Source organism: Sphaerodactylus townsendi, linkage group LG17 (assembly GCF_021028975.2).
Source record: "Sphaerodactylus townsendi isolate TG3544 linkage group LG17, MPM_Stown_v2.3, whole genome shotgun sequence".
Lineage (NCBI taxonomy): Eukaryota > Metazoa > Chordata > Lepidosauria > Squamata > Sphaerodactylidae > Sphaerodactylus > Sphaerodactylus townsendi.
The window spans coordinates 13,351,646-13,375,471 of NC_059441.1; the positions used below are offsets into that span (position 1 = coordinate 13,351,646).

At 56.1% G+C, this 23,826-nt stretch overlaps 2 protein-coding genes across 2 annotated transcripts in view; both read left to right on the forward strand.

Annotated features, from left to right (window-relative positions):
• The first annotated feature begins 571 nt into the window (after positions 1–571).
• LOC125446182 (synaptotagmin 2-like) lies at positions 572–18,088 on the forward strand. Its single transcript, XM_048519736.1, has 5 exons — positions 572–883; positions 11,465–12,363; positions 13,109–13,268; positions 14,223–14,389; positions 17,969–18,088. The coding sequence occupies exons 1-5, from the start codon at positions 796–798 to the stop codon at positions 18,086–18,088; spliced, it is 1,434 nt and encodes a 477-aa protein (XP_048375693.1). The 5' UTR covers positions 572–795.
• A 4,490-nt stretch (positions 18,089–22,578) lies between these two features.
• CLK3 (CDC like kinase 3) overlaps positions 22,579–23,826 on the forward strand; it is a 28,914-nt gene continuing 27,666 nt past the window's right edge. Inside the window, exon 1 of the mRNA XM_048519737.1 lies at positions 22,579–22,712. The gene's annotated coding sequence lies outside the window, so the exon portion shown is untranslated. The remainder of the gene's footprint in view (positions 22,713–23,826) is intronic.

Genomic DNA, 23,826 nt, shown 5'->3' on the forward strand with positions numbered 1-23,826 from the left:
AGAGGTGGTTTGTCATTGTGTTCTACCTATGCCTGCGGGCGCCTTATAAAGTAAATAGGAAGGTTCTGGTGGGCTTCCCGGGCTGTGTGGCCGTGGTCTGGTGGATCTTGTTCCTAACGTTTCGCCCGCATCTGTGGCTGGCATCTTCAGAGGCGTACCACAGAGAGAAGTCACTGGACACAGTGTGTAACAGACTTCCCCCTGTGATACACCTCTGAAGATGCCAGCCACAGATGCAGGCGAAACGTTAGGAGCAAGATCCACCAGACCACGGCCACACAGCCCGGGAAACCCACCAGAACCAGTTGAATCCGGCCGTGAAAGCCTTTGACAATACATTAAATAAGAAGGGCACAACCTTTCAAAACACCTGGCCCACCGAGGCCACCTTTTCAGGAGCGCCCTCCCTGTACTCCGGGCCTCTGGAGCCCTGAACGGGCCTCTTGCCTGCCCTCCCGCTCAGCCAGCTCCCCTCCCACCCAAACTCGCAGCTGGTTCCTTGGCAACAAAGCCCTCGAGAACCAAGAGCTGCTTTGCCGCTCGGTGCTGGCATCCCTCCCCCTGCCCTTCAGTGCGGGAAGCCGTCCTTTCCTGGGCTCAGACCCGGAGTAAACACTGGAATTTCTCCACCTGTTTGCTCAGCCTGCCAAGCCTGGAGTGGTTCCCGCGTCTCTTTATCAGACAGCTCAGGGCCCTTCATCCTACTAGTATCCCTCGCCTGCTTCTGCAAGCGGTTGACAGAGCGTCAGTTCTTAACTTTTCCTTCCTCCCTTGCATCCTCCAGTAGTTTTTTCCATGGACTTCCTCATGTCTTCTGTACCAGGATCTCTCGAAGTCTCACCTGACCTGGCCTCTCACCTGCAAAACAAGAGCGGCGAAGCAGGTAAGCTCGGAGAACTGGCGTGGGGACCAGTTTTGGGCACGTCTTCTCCGGCCAGAGCCTAAAGGAGCAGCAGTGGCGTAGGAGGTTAAGAGCTCGTGTATCTAATCTGGAGGAACCGGGTTTGATTCCCAGCTCTGCCGCCTGAGCTGTGGAGGCGTCTCTGGGGAATTCAGATTAGCCTGTGCACTCCCACACACGCCAGCTGGGTGACCTTGGGCTAGTCACAGCTTTTCGGCGCTCTCTCAGCCCCACCTACCTCACGGGGTGTTTGTTGTGAGGGGGGAAGGGCAAGGAGATTGTAAGCCCCTTTGAGTCTCCTGCAGGAGAGAAAGGGGGGAATATAAATCCAAACTCCTCTTCTTCTTCTACATAGAGATCCAAGAGGAGACAAGTGGTTGCAGAACTCCCGGGGGCAACGGGACAGAGGGATTCTCTTCTCCCCTTTTTCAGGATGTCACCTGAAAAAGGCGTCTCTCTGGTTCTTTCGAGGTGAAGCAGTTAGGGAGTATTTCTTCGCCTGGCGTTTTGCTTGCCGGTTAAACAGCTTGCTGCGAATCTTAGACGGTAACTGCTCACAGGTCTTTCCGCTTCAATGCGCGATGGTAGTTTTCAAACAGCAGATCGATGCAAAAAGTGATGCGCAAGCCGGGTAGCACGAAAGTGACCATCTCCCTCACGCACACCCCTGGAGGGGAGTCAGTGGATCCCAGAAAACATTCTTAGGATCAAATCTAATCCATTTCATGGCACTCTTTGGACAGGGATGACCAGGCGCTGCATACATGTAGCGAAGGGCTACATTTCTTTAAAAAAGAAATCCTTTTAAAAAAGTCTTGTGCTCAGTTACCCGAGAGCTCCTTTTTAAAGCTGATTATGGCATTTGAAATCGAGTTACTGCACACACAAAGAGCTCTATTCAAGCCAGTGCCGTTTTAGAGACCAACAGGATTTTCACAGAGTCAAAGATTTTGATTCTCATAAGCGAATACCCTCAATATATTGCTGGTTTCTATAGTCCAAGTGGACACAAATCTTGCTTTCCTAGGACAGGCCGACACGGTTACCCTCTGAAACTCCTTTGCGGAACTCTCAGGAGAGCTTTGAGGATTGGACCAATAGTTGGCTAGTATCCCGGGACGATGCTAACCCCACCCCCCCCAAGTCTTCTCCTATGGTTACTTTTCCAGCAGTTGGTATTCAAGATAGACTGCCTCTATACATGCGGGCTCCAATCAGGCATTGTGGCTAACCGCCCTTGGCCAATGTATCCTCTGTCTGGGACCTTCCCCACATGCAGAATAATGCACTTTCAATCCACTTTCACAATTGTTTGCAAGCGGATTTTGCTATTTTGAACAGTAAAATCCAGCTGCAAAGTGCATTGAAAGTGCATTATTCTGCATGTGCGGAAGGGGCCTCTGTATAAAATGGTTATAAGCACTGCAGTCCTTGAGTGTTGAAAAACATTCCGTGTAACCCTTAGGAAGATGCCAGCACTGCGGCCCTAGAGTGATTAATAACATTCCGTGTAGGGTGGATTTGGTGTCTCGGCGACCGTTCAACGAATGCCTCTCTTTGCCCAGTTCAGTCGCCAGTCCGTGCTTTGTAACGCGGCAGGTCTGCTGGGCTGATGACAGAGGTACGGTTTTGCCTCTGAGCCTCTTTTGTTCGCCTGCTTAGGAGAGAAGGGCTCTGCTTCGAGCAAACAGTGAGGAGCTTTGTTCAGAGCTACGGAAGGGAACGGATATTGCAGAAAGGTGCAAAGTTACACGGGGATGGGGGGAGGCAGTGGGATCAGGAGAAAGTGGTGGGCGGGAGCTATTTAATGGGCTTGAAGAGGGGGAGGAGGAGTTTGGATTTAAACCCCACCTTTCTCTCCTGTAAGGAGACTCAAGGTGGCTTACAAGAGTTTGAAGAAGAAGAGTTTGGATTTATATCCCCCCTTTCTCTCCTGCAGGAGACTCAAAGGGGCTTACAATCTCCTTGCCCTTCCCCCCCCCTCACAACAAACATCCTGTGAGGTAGGTGGGGCTGAGAGAGCTCCGAGAAGCTGTAACTAGCCCAAGGTCACCCAGCTGGCATGTGTGGGAGTGTACAGGCTAATCTGAATTCCTCAGATAAGCCTCCAGAGCGGGGAATCAAACCCGGTTCCTCCAGATTAGATACACGAGCTCTTAACCTCCTACGCCACTGCTGCTCCTTCCTCTCCCCACAACAGACGCCTTGTGAGGTAGGTGGGGCTGAGAGAGTTCAGAGAGAACTGTGCTTGCCCAAGGTCACCCAGCAGGAATGTAGGAGTACGGAAACACATCTGGCTCACCAGATAAGCCTCTGCCACTCAGGTGGAGGAGCGGGGAATCAAGCCCAGTTCTCCAGATTAGATTCCACCTGCTCTTAACCACGACACCACTGTGGCTCTCCAGGGCAGAGTTGACTACAAACAGTTCAGGACCCAGGGTTGACTACGGGCTCAACTTATAATATTGGCTGTCACATGCAAAGCCATCTCTCCCTCTGTGCTTCCACCACGGCAGCTTCGCTCACACGAACGGGACTTTTCGCGGGTGCCCATCTGCAGGTGGGCAAAACCGACAACCGGCCGTGCACGCGCCTTCTCCGTGGTGGCCCCCCCGCACGTGGAACGGCCCGCCTCGGGTCAGAAAAACTCCTGCTCTTCTGGCCTTCCAATTGCTGGTCGGTGACTGTAAATGGAGGATTGGCAGCCATGGTTTTCCCTACTCCCATCAGAGAGAGAGGGTGCCTGCTGGAAGGTCAGCCTGTGGAGGGAATCTGAACCCAGATCTCTGACTCTCTGTTGCCTGCCTCTGTCAGAAGCTACATTTTCCATTGCCGAGTCTGGAGGAAAAATTTTCTCCAGGTTTCCTCTATACCCTCTCGCTTGGGTACGTTATTTTGTTTTGCAATCCCAACCTTTGCTGTGGCTCAGAGCCAAGATAAATCAGTTAATGCTGCATGAATCTCCCCTCCTTTGAGGGAGCAGTGTTGTAACAGTTACACGAGAGTCAGAAAGTCAACAAATACGGCTCGGTTGGTGCCCAGCACTTATATCCTGCATTGTTTTGAACATTCCTCAGTTGCTCCACAGGGGACGTGCCAAATTCCATTTGAGTGACGATCCAAAACCATTTCTCTAGTTCAGGGGTCTGCAACCTGCGGCTCTCCGGATGTTCATGGACTACAATTCCCATCAGCCCTGGCAGGGGCTGATGGGATTTGTAGTCCATGAACATCTGGAGTCCATGAACATGTAGTTCATGTAGTCCATGAACATTCTCTAGTTCAGGGGTCTGCAACCTGCGACTCTCCGGATGTTCATGGACTACAATTGGGGCTGATGGGATTTGTAGTCCATGAACATCTGGAGTCCATGAACATGTAGTTCATGAACATCTGGAGAACCGCAGCAGTGGCGTAGGAGGTTAAGAGCTCATGTATCTAATCTGGAGGAACCGGGTTTGATTCTCCCCTCTGCCGCCTGAGCTGTTGAGGCTTATCTGGGGAATTCAGATTAGCCTGTGCACTCCCACACACGCCAGCTGGGTGACCTTGGGCTAGTCACAGCTTCTCTGAGCTCTCTCAGCCCCACCTACCTCACAGGGTGTTTGTTGTGAGGGGGGAAGGGCAAGGAGATTGTAAGCCCCTTTGAGTCTCCTGCAGGAGAGAAAGGGGGGATATAAATCCAAACTCTTCTTCTTCTTCTTCATGTAGTCCATGAACATTCTCTAGTTCAGGGGTCTGCAACCTGCGGCTCTCCGGATGTTCATGGACTACAAATCCCATCAGCCCCATGAACATCTGTAGTCCATGAACATTCTCTAGTTCAGGGGTCTGCAACCTGCGGTTCTCCAGATGTTCATGGACTACAATTTGTAGTCCATGAACATCTGGAGAACCGCAGGTTGCAGACCACCTCTAGTTGGTTCCAGTTCGTTCCCAAAGCCTGGATGGAATAAAGGACTTTTGGGACGCTTCCTTAAAGAGAGAGAGAAAGACTGAAAAGGAACGCACAGAGAACAAACCTATTCAAAAAGAGCCTTCCAAGAGTGTGGAGCCATCACAAAAAAGACCCTGCTCCTGACGGGGGCTGAGCTTGGTGGTTTCTTTTTTTGGGGTGAGGGGTCCTCTGGCAGACTCTAATCAGCTGATTTCTGTAGGGCATTTATATGGGAGAGACGGTATTTCACATCGAGTGGTGTAATAATTAGAGTGCCAGACTTTGACCAGGGAAACTGGGGTCCCTTCCGCACATGCAGAATAATCCACTTTCAACCCACTTTCAGAGCACTTTGCAGCTGGATTTGACTGTGCAGAAGAGCAAAACCCACTAGCAAACAATTGTGGATGTGGATTGAAAGTGCATTCTTCCGCACGTGCGGAAGGGACTTGGGTTTACATCCCCGCTTGCTGGGTGACCTTGGGCCAGTCTTGTTTGTAAGTAGAAGAAAGGGAAACCACGTGTGTCTTTGAACCCTTTGAAAACTTTGGAGGAAACTTGTAGCTGGGGAGAGGGCGCTGGAAGATTCCGCCCTCTCAGGCATGTCTCAGCTCCCCCCCCCCCCCAATTTCTAATTTTGGATTTTTCAAAGATAAATATTCAGCCCTCTGGTTATAAAGAAAACCAGGAAAGAGAATCTCGCTAAGAATCAAATCTGCTCTCGCTTTCTGGAATTCCATCCAGCAAAAGGCACTTCTGAGCCCTAACCCTAACACTTTTAGAACTGCCTTCTATTCATGAGAAACTCCCCCCGCCCAAAAAAAATGTGTTTTTCTGCATCAGTGGGACCAGCCCCTGAATTTGGATCCCTGGGCTGGTAACAAGCTGGCTTGGAGACTCACAATTTGGGTTGGGACCACAGCGTCAGAGTATGGGGGCCAAATCCACCCCCCCACCCCCCCGATCACCAGTGCAGCTGCTTGACATCACTGAAATAAACAGGGGAGAGGCAGAATTCGACCACAAACCTCCCCAATCTAACGCATACCTTTGCAGCTGTTGAAATCTCAAAACTGCTGCCCGTCACCAAGCGGCGCCGATACCGTCCAACTCGGCGCAAACAAAGCGAAGGTTCGCTAAGGTAAACGCTTCCCATTCAGCCAAGGATAGAATACCCCCCCCCCCCCCGGGGCTTGGAAGCAGCCCAGGAAAGGGAGCCGCCTCCTGGCCTTTTTATCAGAACACGTCCCTGTTTACTAGCTGGGAGCGAAGCATGTGGATTTGCACCTGACCGTGAATTTCCAGGTAGAGTCGAAAAATAGATCCGTTGCTCCGAGTCCCTATCAGCTACACCAGCTCTGTCTAATGCCTCCACTGTTGTCCTCGGTAGCTGGTCTGTCCTTGACAAGGCAGGGAGGGCAGCTGCAGGCGAGTTTGCCAAACACCCTGCTTGCCCTTGTACATGTGCAGCGGCTAGAACACAAGTCCCCGACGTGGTGCATGTGGGCATGAAGGCACGGCCAAGATCTGCTCCACCATGGTTTTGCCATGAATCATAGAGTTGGAAGAGACCCCCAAGGGCCATCAAGTCCAACCCCCTGCAATGCAGGAACACACAGTCAAAGCACTCCCGACAGATGGCCATCCAGCCTCTCTTTCAAAACCTCCAAAGAAGGAGACTCCACCACACTCCGAGGCAGTGCACTCCACTGTCATAAGAACTAGCTTCTGGATCAGACCAGAGTCCATCTAGTCCAGCTCTCTGCTACTCGCAGTGGCCCACCAGGTGCCTTTGGGAGCTCACGTGAAGGAGGTGAAAGCAATGGCCTTCTGCTGCTGCTGCTCCTGAGCACCTGGTCTGCTAAGGCATTTGCAATCTGAGATCAAGGAGGATCAAGATTGTCAAACAGCCCTGACAGTCAGGAAGTTTTTACCTGATGTTTAAGTGGAAACTCTTTTCCTTCACCTTGAACCCGTCACTCCTGGTCTCTGGAGCAGCAGAAAACAAGCTTGCTCCCTCACCAACTTGGCATCCCTTCAAATATCTAAACAGGACTATCATGTCACCTCTTCTCTTCACCAAACCTTCTCTTCACCAAACTAATCATCGCCAGCTCCCTAAGTCTCTCCTCATATAGGGCAATTTGGTCGCCCTCCTTTGGATCCGTTCCAGCTTGTCAGTGTCCTTGAATTGGGGTGCCCAGAACTGTACACAATATTCCAGATGAGGTCTAACCAATGCAGAATAGAGAGGTACTATAACATGCCTCGATTTAGACACTATATTGATACAGCCCAGAATCACATTGGCTTTCTTGGCTGCCGCATCACACTGCTGACAACAGCTCCAGGGGAGGCCGGGAGATAATGCCCCCTGAAGCCCTTCACTTGGCATGCAAAACATAATGGTTGCTACTTTTTGGCACCTGCTTACACTGGGTTATCTCATCCCTTGGCCTTGCAGAACTCTTACGTCCAACAAACGGTTTCAATTTTAGGAAACGCAGTAGGGAGTGAACTTCCAGGGGAATATATAGACTGGGTTACTTGAGGATTCTCCTGTCTGGCATATATACTACTCACACAACTCTCAGTCGATAAACAGATTTTGCTAACGCTTGAGTCTGGATCAGCCATTCTCAACCAGGGTACCGTGGTACCCTGGAGTGCCGTGAGCATGTCCCAGGGGTACCATGGCAACACTACCGCCCCTCCCCCCTCATTTTTGTGGTGTCTCCCACCGGCGCCAGCAAGGACATGGAGCTGGCCCATGGGGCACGGCCTGCCACAAGGTCAGCAGCCACCACCACCCCCAGTGCTTCCCTTCACCCTGGGGGGAAGGTGGGGGGTGTGGCAAGCAGGGGCAATGGGAGGGGAAGGTGGAGGGTGGCGGCAGGGGTACCGTGAGATATGAAGAGTGAGGTCAAGGGTACCCTGACCTCGAAAAGGTTGGGAAACACTGGTCTGGATTATTAGGGATAGACATGACATATTGCCAGATCTCCCGAACTCGGTGAACCTTATGCAGCGATCTTGGCTGGCAAAGAGGAACCTCTCAACCCCATAAGCACAGGCGGGGAGGAAGAACTCACACCAAAAATCATCATCATCATCATCATTATTATTATTTTATTCGATTTGATAAACCACCCTACCCCTGAAGGGCTCAGGGCAGTGTACAACAGAACAACAGCAAACACAGTAAAAACAAATCGAATAATCCCAGTTAAAAATAATACAAAACCTTAAAACTATAGCAGCAGTGTCCTTTCACAGGTCATGTGACCTTTCATGTGACCTTTCACAGCTTCCTGTCGGCCTGGTTGATTTGGTCTAGCCGTCAGCTCCTTGGGTCCTTGCTTAGGGGAGTTAGTATCCTAAAGAGCCAATGAGGCCATAGCTCAGTACCAAAGAATCTGCTCAGCATGCACTAAGTCCCAAATTCAGTCCCTGGCATCTCCCGTTACAAAGACCTATTATGTACTTTTGGTTTGCCCCGCAGTGAGCATACATTTCCTTCGGGGCAGTTTTCAGTTTCTGCACATCTTTCCCCCCAAATTCACCGCGCTGCAGATCTGAGTTTCCAAAACTACTCTACCTTCCTACCAACAACGCAATAACATTTACTAGCGCTGCACCATATCCCCAGCTATTCACACTGCCCACAATCAGGTAGGGGAAGGGTGGCGGGTCAGTGGGTGGGGAGGAAGGACAGAGGCCCAGTGTTGGGCAGGAGGGTCCGAGAAGTCTCTGCCAGGTCCCCCTCAAAGCCTGGAACCGGCCCTGGATGCGGAAGACGGCTGCCAAGAGCATCTGCCAGTCAGAGAAGACAATGAACTAAGAATCGGACTCCATATAGGCTGTTTTGTGGGCTCCCCAAGCATCCAGGGCTATCAGCATCCCCTTTAGTGAAGCTGGCACGGAGACTTGCCCGGTGCATCGTTTCAAGCAGAAGCTGATTCTCCTTTCCCCTGTTCTTCTCCAAGCCCAGAACACGAACAGGCTCGAGGATTAAAGAGAAGGCCTGGCGCTCTTTCTAAAGGGGTGTTTGAGCAGGCGTCCGCTTTTAGAGGGCCTTGCGTCAGCCAAGCGGCAGGTCTGATAAGCAGAGCTTTTTTTTCCATGAGCTTTTATCTGTCTTGAGGCTTGGCTCAGTTTATTTTAGCTCTTGAACAAACGCGGGCCACCGGTGTAATTCCCATACAGGTTTTGTTCGCTTGGTGTTTTACGAGATAGCCCAGCACGACGGTGCTCCTTGTGGACAACTGCCCCCCTCCCTAGCCTGCTGGTATCAAGGTGTCTACATTTATTCTTCTCAGTCTTGAAGACTGTAGCCACAATATTTGGGGCTCCTGTCCAGTTAGAGAGCAGTGGTGTTTAGTGGTTAGAGCAGTGATGGTGAACCTTTTCAAGTGCCCAAACTGCAACCCCAAACCCACTTATTTATCGCAAAGTGTCAACGCGGCAATTTAGCCCAAATACTGAGGTTTTAGTTTAGAAAAACGGTTGGCTCCGAGGCGTGCGTTACTCGGGAGTAAGCTTGGTGGTAGTCAGTGGCTTTGCTTTGAAGCAACCGTGCAACTCTTCCAATGGGTGAATCACGACCCTAGGAGGGTTTACTCAGAAGCAAGCCCCATTGCCAGCAACCGAGCTTGCTCCCAAGTAAAGGATCACGCTTTCATTCTTCCCATTAAAATCACCGGGGTTTAACAGTGCTTAACAGGGTTTCCTAACAGGGTTTAGCAGCGCTTAACAGGGTTACCTGCACTGCTTCCCCAAAACTAGGTCTTAGGTTTAATGCTAGTAATCTCCCTGAAATAATTACACTATTATCACATGACGAACTCTGTGCACGCGTGCCCACAGAGAGGGCTGTGAGTGCCACCTCTGGCACCCATGCCATAGGTTCGCCACCACTGGGTTAGAGTGTCAGACTTGGGTCTGGAAGATCTGGGTTCGAAACCCCACTCTGCTGTGGAACCTCACTGGCTGACCTTGGCCCAGTCACACACACTCTCAGGCAAACCTACCAAACAGGGCTGTTGTGAGCATAAAATGGAGACGAGGATGATATAAGCTGCTTTGGCTTCCCATGTTGAAAAACGGTGGGGCATGGTGACAATATTTGTATGGTGACGGGGGAGTGACCAGTTTATGCTTGTAAGTAGTTTACTGTGCTGCATTTTCATATTCTTGCACTTTAATAATCACCCAGCAGTGATGTAGGAGCAGCAGTGGCGTAGGAGGTTAAGAGCTCATGTGTCTAATCTGGAGGAACCGGGTTTGATTCCCAGCTCTGCCGCCTGAGCTGTGGAGGCTTATCTGGTGAACCAGATTAGCTTGTGCACTCCCACCCACGCCAGCTGGGTGACCTTGGGCTGGTCACAGTTTTTCGGAGCTCTCTCAGCCCCAGCCACCTCACAGGGTGTTTGTTGTGGCAGGGGGAGGGAGGAAAGGAGATTGTAAGCCTCTTTGAGTTTCCTTAAAGGAGAGAAAGGAGGGATATAAATCCAAACTCTTCTTCTTCCTCTAACTGGAAGGCACCAAGATATGGGATGAGAACTACTGCTTGGAATAGATTTTGTCAGACAAGCCAAAGACCAGCCCCATTCCACAAATATTGGGGAGGGGAATATTGAAGACCCTCAGTTAATTAATTCAGTGGAAAGAAGGGGGTGGGTATTTTAACCATATTCGGGGTAATTGGCAGAGGGGCTTCCTGGTCAATTTTTCGGTATTCAGGCAGTCAGTTGTGATTTTTTTAAAAGTTTGATTCTCTTTGATTAAATTCATGCATGTGCACATTGCCGGAATCTCAACGCAGGCATCTCCTTTGCAAGGATTGATCAAAGAACACCGTATCTTCTCCTGTGAGGGTCCTAAAACCAGACACAATTAAAGTTCCTAAAACTAGACACATTGGTTAGTAGTAGGGTGGCGTTAGGTGAAGAGCAGTATTTCCAATCTGGAGGAATTGGTGCTTGATTTCAGCTCTGCCTGCCTTCGAGCTGTGGAGGCTTCTCTGGGGAATTCAGATTAGCCTGTACACTCCCACACACGCCAACTGGGTGACCTTGGGCTAGTCACAGCTTCTCGGAGCTCTCTCAGCCCCACCCACCTCACAGGGTGTTTGTTGTGAGGGGGGAAGGGCAGGGAGATTGTCAGCCCCTTTGAGTCTCCTTACAGGAGAGAAAGGGGGGATATAAATCCAAACTCTTCCTCTTCTTCAATTTTAGCTTGAATGTGATTTTTCAACAGCCCAGGGTATGGTGGTTTGATTCTGTGTCGTTATTTGGTACACTGTACTTTTTTCTTTCCCCTTGAGAGCCAGCGTGGCGTAGTGGTTAAGAGCAGGTGCACTCTAATCTGGAGAACTGGGTTTGATTCCCCGCTCTGCCACTTGAGCTGTGGAGCCTTATCTGGTGAACCAGATTAGCTTGTGCACTCCAGCACATGCCAGCTGGGTGACCTTGGGCTAGTCACAGTTCTTCGGAGCTCTCTCATCCCCACCCACCTCACAGGGTGTCTGTTGTGGGGTGGGGGAGGAGATTGTAAGCTCCTTTGAATCTCCTTACTGGAGAGCCGGGATATAAATCCAAACTCCTCTTCTTCTTTCCTCTGTTCAGTAAACATGCAGGTATTCCTGGGAGCGGGAGTGGCTGTCCTCTGTTTCTGCCTCCTCCTTGGCTGTGTGATATGCTGGCATTGGCAAAAAAAACCGAAAGGCAAGAGTGGCGCGTGGCTGCCGGATTCCACCCTCGTGGATCTGGGGCCGACTCTGCCGTCCCGCGTGACAGCAGTGCCCATTCAGCAACAGTACACAGAGATAGAAGGAGAAGTTCTGGAACGTCCGTCTCCCGCAGTCGCAAAATCACCCGGTGTATCCGGCCACGGCAGCCCTCCCAAGAGCCTGTGCCGTGGCAGAGCCTCTTTACCCATCATCGCCTTTCCGTCAAAGCTGAGCCTGACGGTTAAACCAGCGCCGAGCCTGGAACGTCGGTGCACCATTTCCGGGAGCAGTGCACTAGGGGACGAGAGCCACCTTCTTTCCGGTACTGTCCGGGACGCCGACATCACGCCGTTATACACCGTGCCACGGAGCCTGCCCAGCGCCGGTCCAAAGCCACGGCCGTGTCTCCACTTCACTTTGTTTCACTCGGAGCCCGAGGCCACGCTGATCGTGACCGTGATCGGGGTCTCCCACCTGCCCAAGGGCTTCCGGGCCAGCCGTGATTCCTACGTCAAGGTCTGCTTGCTCCCAAAGTCTGCCGAGCCCCAGCGCACGGCCTTGCACAAGAAGAGTCTCAATCCCAAATTCCACGAGCGGTTTCACTTCAGCCACTGCAGCCGGGAGGAATTGCGGGGTCTGACGCTGCGCTTTGCCGTCTACGCAAAGGGATTCCGCAACCTGAAGGATTTTTTCATCGGGGAGGTGATGTTCCCGTGCGCGCAAGCTGCATGGGAACAAGGCGTATCCTCTGCCTATACCCAAGAACTGTCAACAACCAAAACCAAACTGAAAAAGGTGAGTGAGTTTGGCAATGAACTGGTAGGGTGGTGTTCCAAACAAACACACATGCCAGCATGGGTAGCAGGACAGCAGAAAGTGAGGCAGGAAGTGCTATATTATAGAGCTGCTGCTTGTTAAAGAACTATGGTTATTATGGTATGATAGGATTAGCACAGAAGAGAAAGAAAAACTATTTCACATTTTAATTCTTAGTTTCTGCCAAGGAGCTCCGGGTGATATTTCTCTCCATAATACTCTCACAACAACCATCTGAGGTAGATTAGGCTCTTGTTGGTCTCGAAGAAGAAGAAGGGGGAAGAGGAGGAGTTTGGATTTATACCCCACCTTTCTCTCCTTTAAGGAAGGTGGCTAGCAAGCTCCTTTCCCTTCCTCTCCCCACAACAGACACCTTGTGAGGTAGGTGGGGCTGAGAGAGTTCAGAGGGAACTGTGACTAGCCCAAGATCACCCAGCAGGAACGTAGGAGTGCGGAAACACATCTGGTTCACCAGATAGGCCTGTGCCACTCATGTGGAGGAGTGGGGAATCAAACCTGGTTCTCCAGATTAGAATCCACCTGACCTTCACCACTGCACCACGCTGGTGCTATTGCCGACCAACCCAGCTACCCTCTGAGATTAAAACTGCTTGTCTGTCTTTCACACATATATGCCCGCAGTGGCTCAAACAGCGCTTTAAATCAGCATGGATGAAATCGCTCATTGTCTAATCACCTCCTTCTCCTATGCTTTCAATTCCAGTGCCTCAGTTTCCAGGAAACGAGCCCTTCGTTTTCCCAGCCCAGGTCTGCGGGGCAGCTGTTCCTCCTACTACAATACCAAGCTCTGGCCAATCGCATCAAAGTGCTGGTGCGCAAGGCTGAGAACCTGGGCCGGCTCACTCGCATCCCGGGGACGCCAGGTAGGACGGACCAGAAAAGTGCTCTGCTGTAAGCATCAGTCCTTTGCGATTCCGTGCTTGCTTTCCTTTTAAATTGCTTTTGTTTGAAACCCTTCGTAATTTCACACTCCACTGTGCTGGGGGAGGAACCAAGATTCCGGTCGCCATGATTTTTACCTGATCACAGGTAGAAGCCATTTCCTTCTCAGGGTCAAATTGGGCGTGATTAGATCCTCCTGTCCCTCTTGCAACCATGGCTCATTCCGCACATGCAGAATAATGCACTTTCAAACTGCTTTCAGTGCTCTTTGAAGCTGTGCGGAATAGCAAAATCCACTTGCAAACAGTTGTGGAAGTGGTTTGAAAACACATTATTTTGCGTGTGCGGAAGGGGCCCAAGTGTTGGCCAAAAGTCATGCCAAACTCTGCTGTAAGGGGCTGCGGAAAATGGAAGATTCCTCTATGTGAGCATTAATATTTCTTTTGCACCCAGAAACAGCAGTGGCGTCGTGGTGAAGAGCAGGTGGCGCAGCGGGGAATCAAACCCGGTTCTCCAGATTAGATCGCACCTGCTCTTAGGAGGTGGAGTGGAGGAGGAGGAGGAGTTTGGATTTATATCCCCCCTTTCTCTCCTGTAGGAGACTCAAAGGGGCTTACAATCTCCTTGCCCTTCCCCCCTCACAACAAACACCCTGTGAGGTAGGTGGGGCTGAGAGAGCTCGGAGAAGCTGTGACTAGCCCAAGGTCACCCAGCTGGCGTGTGTGGGAGTGTACAGGCTAATATGAATTCCCCAGAGAAGCCTCCACAGCTCAGACGGCAGAGCTGGGAATCAAACCCGGTTCCTCCAGATTAGATACACGAGCTCTTAACCTCCTACGCCACTGCTGCTCCACTACGCCCCGCTGGTTTTCTTTGCCTTGAGTTCTAGACTCTTGGCCTTCACCTCCAAGTTCCCCCTTTTTCCTGTTTCTTAGACCACTACGTCACGATCCGCCTGCATCACGATGGGAAGGTCGTTGACGCCAAAGAGACCAAATCGATCGCTGGCTGCAACCCCGTGTGGAACACCCCGTTCCTTTTCAGCATTCCCGCAGGAGACATTTTGGAGCAGGCGCTGTCCCTGGAGTTCGTGGTCATGCAGGTGAGGAAGAAGAGACCGTCTTCCAGACTTTTCTTAAGGATAGCTTTAAAAGGGGCTTGGACAGATGGATGGAGGAGAAGTCGATCTATGGCTCCCAATCTTGATCCTCCTTGATCTGAGGTTGCAAATGCCTTAGCAGACCAGGTGCTCTGGAGCAGTAGCAGCAGCAGAAGGCCATTGCTTTCACCTCCTGCAGGTGAGCTCCCAAAGGCACCTGGTGGGCCGCTGAGAGTAGCAGAGAGCTGGACTAGATGGACTCTGGTCTGATCCAGCTGGCTTGTTCTTATGTTCTTATGATACAGCAGGCTAGTTCTTATGTTCTTGTGTAAGCTTCCTTTCTTTTCACAGGAGGGGAGCGCGGGTGTGCCACCCCCCCCCCCCCCCACCCCCCCCCCCCCCCACCCCCCCCCCCCCCCACCCCCCCCCCCCCCCACCCCCCCCCCCCCCCACCCCCCCCCCCCCCCACCCCCCCCCCCCCCCACCCCCCCCCCCCCCCACCCCCCCCCCCCCCCACCCCCCCCCCCCCCCACCCCCCCCCCCCCCCACCCCCCCCCCCCCCCACCCCCCCCCCCCCCCACCCCCCCCCCCCCCCACCCCCCCCCCCCCCCACCCCCCCCCCCCCCCACCCCCCCCCCCCCCCACCCCCCCCCCCCCCCACCCCCCCCCCCCCCCACCCCCCCCCCCCCCCACCCCCCCCCCCCCCCACCCCCCCCCCCCCCCACCCCCCCCCCCCCCCACCCCCCCCCCCCCCCACCCCCCCCCCCCCCCACCCCCCCCCCCCCCCACCCCCCCCCCCCCCCACCCCCCCCCCCCCCCACCCCCCCCCCCCCCCACCCCCCCCCCCCCCCACCCCCCCCCCCCCCCACCCCCCCCCCCCCCCACCCCCCCCCCCCCCCACCCCCCCCCCCCCCCACCCCCCCCCCCCCCCACCCCCCCCCCCCCCCACCCCCCCCCCCCCCCACCCCCCCCCCCCCCCACCCCCCCCCCCCCCCACCCCCCCCCCCCCCCACCCCCCCCCCCCCCCACCCCCCCCCCCCCCCACCCCCCCCCCCCCCCACCCCCCCCCCCCCCCACCCCCCCCCCCCCCCACCCCCCCCCCCCCCCACCCCCCCCCCCCCCCACCCCCCCCCCCCCCCACCCCCCCCCCCCCCCACCCCCCCCCCCCCCCACCCCCCCCCCCCCCCACCCCCCCCCCCCCCCACCCCCCCCCCCCCCCACCCCCCCCCCCCCCCACCCCCCCCCCCCCCCACCCCCCCCCCCCCCCACCCCCCCCCCCCCCCACCCCCCCCCCCCCCCACCCCCCCCCCCCCCCACCCCCCCCCCCCCCCACCCCCCCCCCCCCCCACCCCCCCCCCCCCCCACCCCCCCCCCCCCCCACCCCCCCCCCCCCCCACCCCCCCCCCCCCCCACCCCCCCCCCCCCCCACCCCCCCCCCCCCCCACCCCCCCCCCCCCCCACCCCCCCCCCCCCCCACCCCCCCCCCCCCCCACCCCCCCCCCCCCCCACCCCCCCCCCCCCCCACCCCCCCCCCCCCCCACCCCCCCCCCCCCCCACCCCCCCCCCCCCCCACCCCCCCCCCCCCCCACCCCCCCCCCCCCCCACCCCCCCCCCCCCCCACCCCCCCCCCCCCCCACCCCCCCCCCCCCCCACCCCCCCCCCCCCCCACCCCCCCCCCCCCCCACCCCCCCCCCCCCCCACCCCCCCCCCCCCCCACCCCCCCCCCCCCCCACCCCCCCCCCCCCCCACCCCCCCCCCCCCCCACCCCCCCCCCCCCCCACCCCCCCCCCCCCCCACCCCCCCCCCCCCCCACCCCCCCCCCCCCCCACCCCCCCCCCCCCCCACCCCCCCCCCCCCCCACCCCCCCCCCCCCCCACCCCCCCCCCCCCCCACCCCCCCCCCCCCCCACCCCCCCCCCCCCCCACCCCCCCCCCCCCCCACCCCCCCCCCCCCCCACCCCCCCCCCCCCCCACCCCCCCCCCCCCCCACCCCCCCCCCCCCCCACCCCCCCCCCCCCCCACCCCCCCCCCCCCCCACCCCCCCCCCCCCCCACCCCCCCCCCCCCCCACCCCCCCCCCCCCCCACCCCCCCCCCCCCCCACCCCCCCCCCCCCCCACCCCCCCCCCCCCCCACCCCCCCCCCCCCCCACCCCCCCCCCCCCCCACCCCCCCCCCCCCCCACCCCCCCCCCCCCCCACCCCCCCCCCCCCCCACCCCCCCCCCCCCCCACCCCCCCCCCCCCCCACCCCCCCCCCCCCCCACCCCCCCCCCCCCCCACCCCCCCCCCCCCCCACCCCCCCCCCCCCCCACCCCCCCCCCCCCCCACCCCCCCCCCCCCCCACCCCCCCCCCCCCCCACCCCCCCCCCCCCCCACCCCCCCCCCCCCCCACCCCCCCCCCCCCCCACCCCCCCCCCCCCCCACCCCCCCCCCCCCCCACCCCCCCCCCCCCCCACCCCCCCCCCCCCCCACCCCCCCCCCCCCCCACCCCCCCCCCCCCCCACCCCCCCCCCCCCCCACCCCCCCCCCCCCCCACCCCCCCCCCCCCCCACCCCCCCCCCCCCCCACCCCCCCCCCCCCCCACCCCCCCCCCCCCCCACCCCCCCCCCCCCCCACCCCCCCCCCCCCCCACCCCCCCCCCCCCCCACCCCCCCCCCCCCCCACCCCCCCCCCCCCCCACCCCCCCCCCCCCCCACCCCCCCCCCCCCCCACCCCCCCCCCCCCCCACCCCCCCCCCCCCCCACCCCCCCCCCCCCCCACCCCCCCCCCCCCCCACCCCCCCCCCCCCCCACCCCCCCCCCCCCCCACCCCCCCCCCCCCCCACCCCCCCCCCCCCCCACCCCCCCCCCCCCCCACCCCCCCCCCCCCCCACCCCCCCCCCCCCCCACCCCCCCCCCCCCCCACCCCCCCCCCCCCCCACCCCCCCCCCCCCCCACCCCCCCCCCCCCCCACCCCCCCCCCCCCCCACCCCCCCCCCCCCCCACCCCCCCCCCCCCCCACCCCCCCCCCCCCCCACCCCCCCCCCCCCCCACCCCCCCCCCCCCCCACCCCCCCCCCCCCCCACCCCCCCCCCCCCCCACCCCCCCCCCCCCCCACCCCCCCCCCCCCCCACCCCCCCCCCCCCCCACCCCCCCCCCCCCCCACCCCCCCCCCCCCCCACCCCCCCCCCCCCCCACCCCCCCCCCCCCCCACCCCCCCCCCCCCCCACCCCCCCCCCCCCCCACCCCCCCCCCCCCCCACCCCCCCCCCCCCCCACCCCCCCCCCCCCCCACCCCCCCCCCCCCCCACCCCCCCCCCCCCCCACCCCCCCCCCCCCCCACCCCCCCCCCCCCCCACCCCCCCCCCCCCCCACCCCCCCCCCCCCCCACCCAGCCAGCATGGCCAATTGGCCAAGCTGGCAGGGGCTGATGGGAATTGTAGTCCATAACATCTGGAGTGCCAAAGGTTCGCCACCACGGGGCTAGAAGGAAGGAACAATTAAATAAGGCAAAGCTACAAATAACCCCATTCACAAAAGAGTTGCCTGTTACATCTCTGTATGATTTACTGTCCTGCCATTGTCTCCTTCAATTACTACTCTATTAGTGGAGTTCAAGTGGGTCATCCAGACACCCGCAACATACATGTGGCACAATTACCTGCCACGAAAGGATGCTGATTGTTCCGTCTCTGTGTGAGTCCCTGCAGGAGGCTTGCCCTTTCTGACCAGCTTCTGTGAGATCTGGGCATTTTTGCTACTTTTCGATCATTCTCAGTGCACAGATGCAACACAATTGTCTCCTCTAAGAGGATGCACACCCCGAACAGTAACTCTTACAGAGACATAGGGACGACTTCTTCTGAGACTGACAATTCCTCACTCTAAAAGCAAACGTGTGTGTGTGTGTGTGTGTGTACAATTGGACTGTGCAATCTCAATTTAGGAAAAAATGTGTCTCTGATAAAAGTTTAGAAACTCATTAATCTGTGATATGTAAAAAAACTATCTGTCACACAGTGCAAGTGATAAATGGTAAACAAATGTTGGAATGAGGCATGTGTCACATGTGCAAAGTTCTTTTTATAAAACACTCCTTGCATGAAAAAACTAGCAGGATCTTTATTTCCTTGACATGCTGGTTTTTTACTTGCGGGGATGGGGGGGACTTCTGAAATAGCTTGCATGACCTGGAGTTTGCAGTGACGCTCTTCACTTTCCCACTTTAGACTTTTACCACTTGCTATCTGCGCTGCCGAGCCCAGAGGAAAGAAATCAAAACCAGAAGGGACGATGGACGGGAGGCTGTGCTCTCTTACCTTTGCTGGAGAAAGAAACATATCTGTGTTTCTCCGCTCAAGTGCTGTACTAGCAAAAGACTGATGATTTCTTGTCGGACTTCTCGGATCTTTGCCGGACTGCTTGGGAGACTCAATTGCCGAACCACACCGCAGGCACCAGCTGCTTTGGCCGAACAGGGAAGGCAATCCTGCATATCCGTTTTTCCTCTGGAGTAACATTTACGGAGAATCACAAGCCAAACCTGTCTTCTCGCCAACGTTGTGGGCTTGGGTCCAGTTGCCAAAACTGGAAGCCCCCCAGATTCAGGTTCACGGATAAGGAGGCTGGGAGAATACAAAAAAATGGGGCAGAATTGCAAGATGTACCACCAAAGCCCCTTCGTCACATGCAGAATAATGCAAGTGGATATTGCTATTCCGCACAGTAAAATCCAGCTGCAAAGTGCATTGAAAGTGGATTCAAAGTGCATTATTCTGCATGTGCGGAAGGGGCCCAACAAGAACCACAGGAAGAGAGATCTCGTAAATGGAACTAGGGGTCGCTCCAGCAGGCGAAACGACCCCTTGAAGATGGACCCCTTAAAGACTGGCGGACACATTTATTGAGCCATCAGCTTTTGGCAGCCACAGTCCGGTTCGTTGGAGAAATGAAGCGTTACACACAGTTGGCAGAGAGATGTAGAGGCAGGGTTACAAACAGCGGAAGGGAAGAAGGTGAGCAGGAGCTAGTAAAATGCAAGTTGGCTCGGTTTTCCCGAAGAAGGCAGTGCTGCAAAGCACAGAGAATGCAAGAGACACTCAGAATAAGTATGGGGCTACTTTTCACTGTCGAGGAACCTGAATAGCGTATGCAAACCTGTATGGAGAGACAGTATATTTTTATAATACATTAACCGTCCCAAGTCCTTCGTGAGCATCAAGCCTGGACGTGAATCACCATGATATTTCCACAGGCTGCTACGACGAGACAGGAGTGCTGTGGGTGGCGTGCCACGTCAGAGCTTTGGACTAAGATCCAGGTTCGAATCTCTGCTCAGTCACAAAGCTCGCCGGGTGACCTTGGGCAGTCGTTTCCCATCGGCCTAGCTCGCCTTACCAGGTTGTTGTGAGGATAAGACAGGCAGAGCTGCCTAGAGCAGCAGTGGCGCAGGAGGTTAAGAGCTCGTGTATCTAATCTGGAGGAACCGGGTTTGATTCCCAGCTCTGCCGCCTGAGCTGTGGAGGCTTGTCTGGGGACTCCCACACACGCCAGCTGGGTGACCTTGGGCTAGTCACAGCTTCTCGGAGCTCTCTCAGCCCCACCTACCTCCCAGGGTGTTTGTTGCGAGGGTGGAAGGGCAAGGAGATTGTCAGCCCCTTTGAGTCTCCTGCAGGAGAGAAAGGGGGGATATAAATCCAAACTCTTCTTCTTCTTCTAGACAACCCTTGGAGATCAGGGAAGGAGAAAAACAGATCCTTCTCGGGTGCCTCAAGCAAGTGAGCCAAGTGTCATTCACAGCCAAAGCCGCACTCAGGGCCGTGAAGAGATCTCTGTCGTTCGTCCAGGCTTACCTCCTGACAAACGGCACTGGAGCCAGGGATCCCAAATAGTGTTCAGCCTCCTCCTGTATGCACCAATGCTCCCCCATGCCAAGAAACACAGGCAGCTGCTGCTATGGAAACCGTGGCCGTCACAAGCCGCCCAGGTCTGCCTTTGCAGAGATTGGCCATTGCGAAACAAATGACCTGTCAAGCTGGAACCAAACCGGGAGGAGAGTCAATGGAATGCCCGTAGAACTGCATACCTTCCAGCATGACACAGAAACATTTACACATGTATAATGCTCTGGTTCCCAACTACAGTTCGAGCAGCAGTGGCATAGGAGGTTAAGAGCTTGTGTATCTAATCTGGAGGAACCGGGTTTGATTCTCCGCTCTGCCCCCTGAGCTGTGGAGGCTTATCTGGGGAATTCAGATTAGCCTGTGCACTCCCACACACGGCAGCTGGGTGACCTTGGGCTAGCCACAGCTTCTCGGAGCTCTCTCAGCCCCACCTACCTCACAGGGTGTTTATTGTGAGGGGGGAAGGGCAAGGAGATTGTCAGCCCCTTTGAGTCTCCTACAGGAGAGAAAGGGGGGGATATAAATCCAAACTCCTCCTCCTCCTCCTCCTCCTCCTCCTCCTCTTCTTCTTCTTCTTCTTCTTCTTCTTCTTCTTCTTCTTCTTCTTCTTCTACAGATCCCTGCTTTAAGTGTGCAATCATGTGCATACTGTCTGTACAGAGCAGCCTGTCCCGTGTAGATTTCTGGCACAGGGTCACGTCGACCTTCCCTTCCCTTTTTAAATAAATACAAACCCTTAGGAATGTTCCCAAGATGATTTTCAGTGCAGTCCTATGTAGAGTTATTCAGGCAAAGGTAATTCAAATGGATTGAGTTTTTCTTCTTTTTTTTCTGTTATTATTATGCCAATTCTTTTTAATGTCTTTATTGGCATAAATTATTATGGCATAAATTATTATTGGCATAAATTATTATGCCAATAAAGGCTTACTGTACTGTAAACGAATGGGTTTAATTGGTTGTGGTGGGTTTTCCAGGCTGTGTGGCCGTGGTCTGGTGGATCTTGTTCCTAACCAGACCACGGCCACACAGCCCGGAAAACCCACCACAACCAGTTGAATCCGGCTGTGAAAGCCTTCGACAATACATTGAAGTACACTCTTCAGGATTATATTGTTAATTTTAGTGTTGCATGGGATAGGAGCAACTCAGAGGGATCAGACGCATTTAGGAGGGGTGGGGTATGGTTGCCAAACTCCAGGGGGTGGCTGGAGAATTCCCAGAATTGCAACTAGTTTCCAGCCGACGAAGGACTCGGTTCCCCTGTAGGAAGTGGAATCGGAGGGTGGAATTGGTGGCTTCATGACCCGCTGAGATCTCTCCTCTGCACGGTAGAACAAACCGTTTGTATCATGAACAAACTGGACACAGTTTGTAACAGACTTTGCTCCGTGATACACCTCTGAAGATGCCAGCCACATATACCTTCGGAACAAGACCCAACAGACCACGGCCACATAGCCCGGAAAACCCACCAGAACCAGTTGAATCTGGCCGTGAAAGCCTTTGACAATAAACCGTTTGTATGTTTCACTTCTTCTTGCTAACAGTGCTGCTGAGACATCGTATAAGGTAGCAAACTTTTGGGCTACAGCATGCAAAATCAGGCAAAAGGACCCGCTCGTTTGTTCTAGTTTTATCATTTTGTAACATCTATCGGTTCTGGTTGTGGTGGGTTTTCCGGGCTGTGTGGCCGTGGTCTGGTGGATCTTGTTCCTGACGTCTCGCCTGCTGCATCTGTGGCTGGCATCTTCAGAGGTGTATCGCAGAGGGAAGTCTGTTACACACTGTGTCCTGATTACTGGTTTTGTTTGTGGCTTCTGATCTCAGATTGTAATAAAATTGATTTCGTTGTCTGCTTATTCTTTGTGTGTGCGCACGGAGGTGGATATTGCATGGAAATATTGAAATACTCACACAAAGGTTATTACTATTTATTTATTTACATTTATACCCTGCTTACATATAGGATTTTTTTTAAAAAAGCAAAATAATAAGTAATAAAAAATTAAAACTTATGCAAAATTAACAAACAATAAAGGTTACAGACATATCAATATATCTGACAGCTTATTTTTAAACAATAGCCTTCCCCCTCTAATGTATTTGTCTATTTCCCTCCTGCCGGCGCTTGAAATCAGGAACCGGAAGTTGTTGAGGCGCATCGTTAAGTCTTCACCTCTTTGGCCGCGGTCGCCTGCCCGGCTCCCTCTTTGCCGCAGTTCTCCGCGGCCACAGAGAGGGAGGGCTAGAGCGACCAAAGGCGTCGGCGTCCAAGAGAGGGCGCGCGGGCCGTTCTGGGTCGCGCGACGCGTTCCTCTCGTTTTCCGAGCGCCTGGGGACGGCGGAGTGCGCCTGCGCGAAGTCTCGTTACGACGGAGGAGGAAAGGAAGAGCGGGACGGCTCTGGAAAGCTCCGCTCTCCCTCGGCCGGCGTCGAGAACAGCGCGGTGAGGTGCCCTGCTGACCGGGTCGGGGCGCGGAGGGGCAGGACGGGCTCAAACACCAGTCGACTAGGCCGCGTCCGTGAGGGAATCCTGACGTGGGGGAGGGGGAGGCGGGGCTGTTTTTTCCTTTTAGGGAAGCAGGCCTTGGCCCCGCCCCCTGGACAAGCCCCGCCCCCTCCCTCCGGGGCCTTTGAAGAGTCTTTCGCGATCTCGGGCAGGCAGGTTCGGAACTATCGCGATAGGTCGTTTCCATACGTGCTCCTTCTCTGTTCTTGTGGGAGGGGGCTGAGATCTCGCGAGAGTTTTCCCTGCTGTGTCTTCGCATCCTGCAAAGCGACGCGACGGGCCGGGTTTTTTTTTGTCCCGTTTTAAGGGGCGGCGGAGCCCCAGAGGGCCGCGGGTTCGATCCCCACTTTCCCGCGACGGAAGGATCTCGCTTAGGAGGCAGGTGAGGGGTGGCGATCCTTAAAAGGTGTGAGTCGGGGCCCCAAAGGGAATAGCGATTCTCTCGTACAGATGGCAAAGGAGGAGTAAGAAGGGCGGCCTGCGAGCCAAATATATAAATAAATGGCCATTTTCGGCCATCTACCTCCTTTACTGCTTCGTTGATATCCTTACTCTTCCCCCAAAGCCGCAGACATCCTTGTCTTCTCCGTTTTAATCTTCACAACAACCCTGCGAGGTTGGTCAGGCTGAGAGTATGCCTGACTCAAGGTCACTTCCATGCTAGGTGGGGGTTTGGACCCAGATCTGTCTAATCCCAGTTCAAAACTTAACCACTGCAGCAACATGGATTTCACAGCACAAAATGGCTGTGAAAAACTGCACCTGACTAACCCACCCCCCCCAAAAAAATCCCGAGTATGTAGCTGCTTTACAACCCAAAAGTCATCTAAATGAACCATTGTGTCTCTTTTGATTTGTTTCTGTAAACGATATGGAAATGTATAAGCTTGATGCAGATTTGAGTGGTGCAAGATTTCTGTATTCCTTGGGGGGCGGGGGGAAGGGAGGGTGATGTGGAACTGCCAGGGGGTCCCAGAAGAATGCAGTTTGCTTAGAAATTAGTCCTGCAGCAGTATCCTCTCAGGACCGTTGTGTTAGGAAGATGTCTTTG

Bases quoted from the DNA above. Each gene is read 5' to 3' on its own strand.
- LOC125446182 (XM_048519736.1), top strand. From the start codon at position 796: ATGGACTTCCTCATGTCTTCTGTACCAGGATCTCTCGAAGTCTCACCT. The intron at 12,364-13,108 runs GTGAGTGAGTTT...TTTCAATTCCAG, and splicing joins CCAAAACCAAACTGAAAAAG to TGCCTCAGTTTCCAGGAAAC. The intron at 13,269-14,222 runs GTAGGACGGACC...CCTGTTTCTTAG, and splicing joins TCGCATCCCGGGGACGCCAG to ACCACTACGTCACGATCCGC.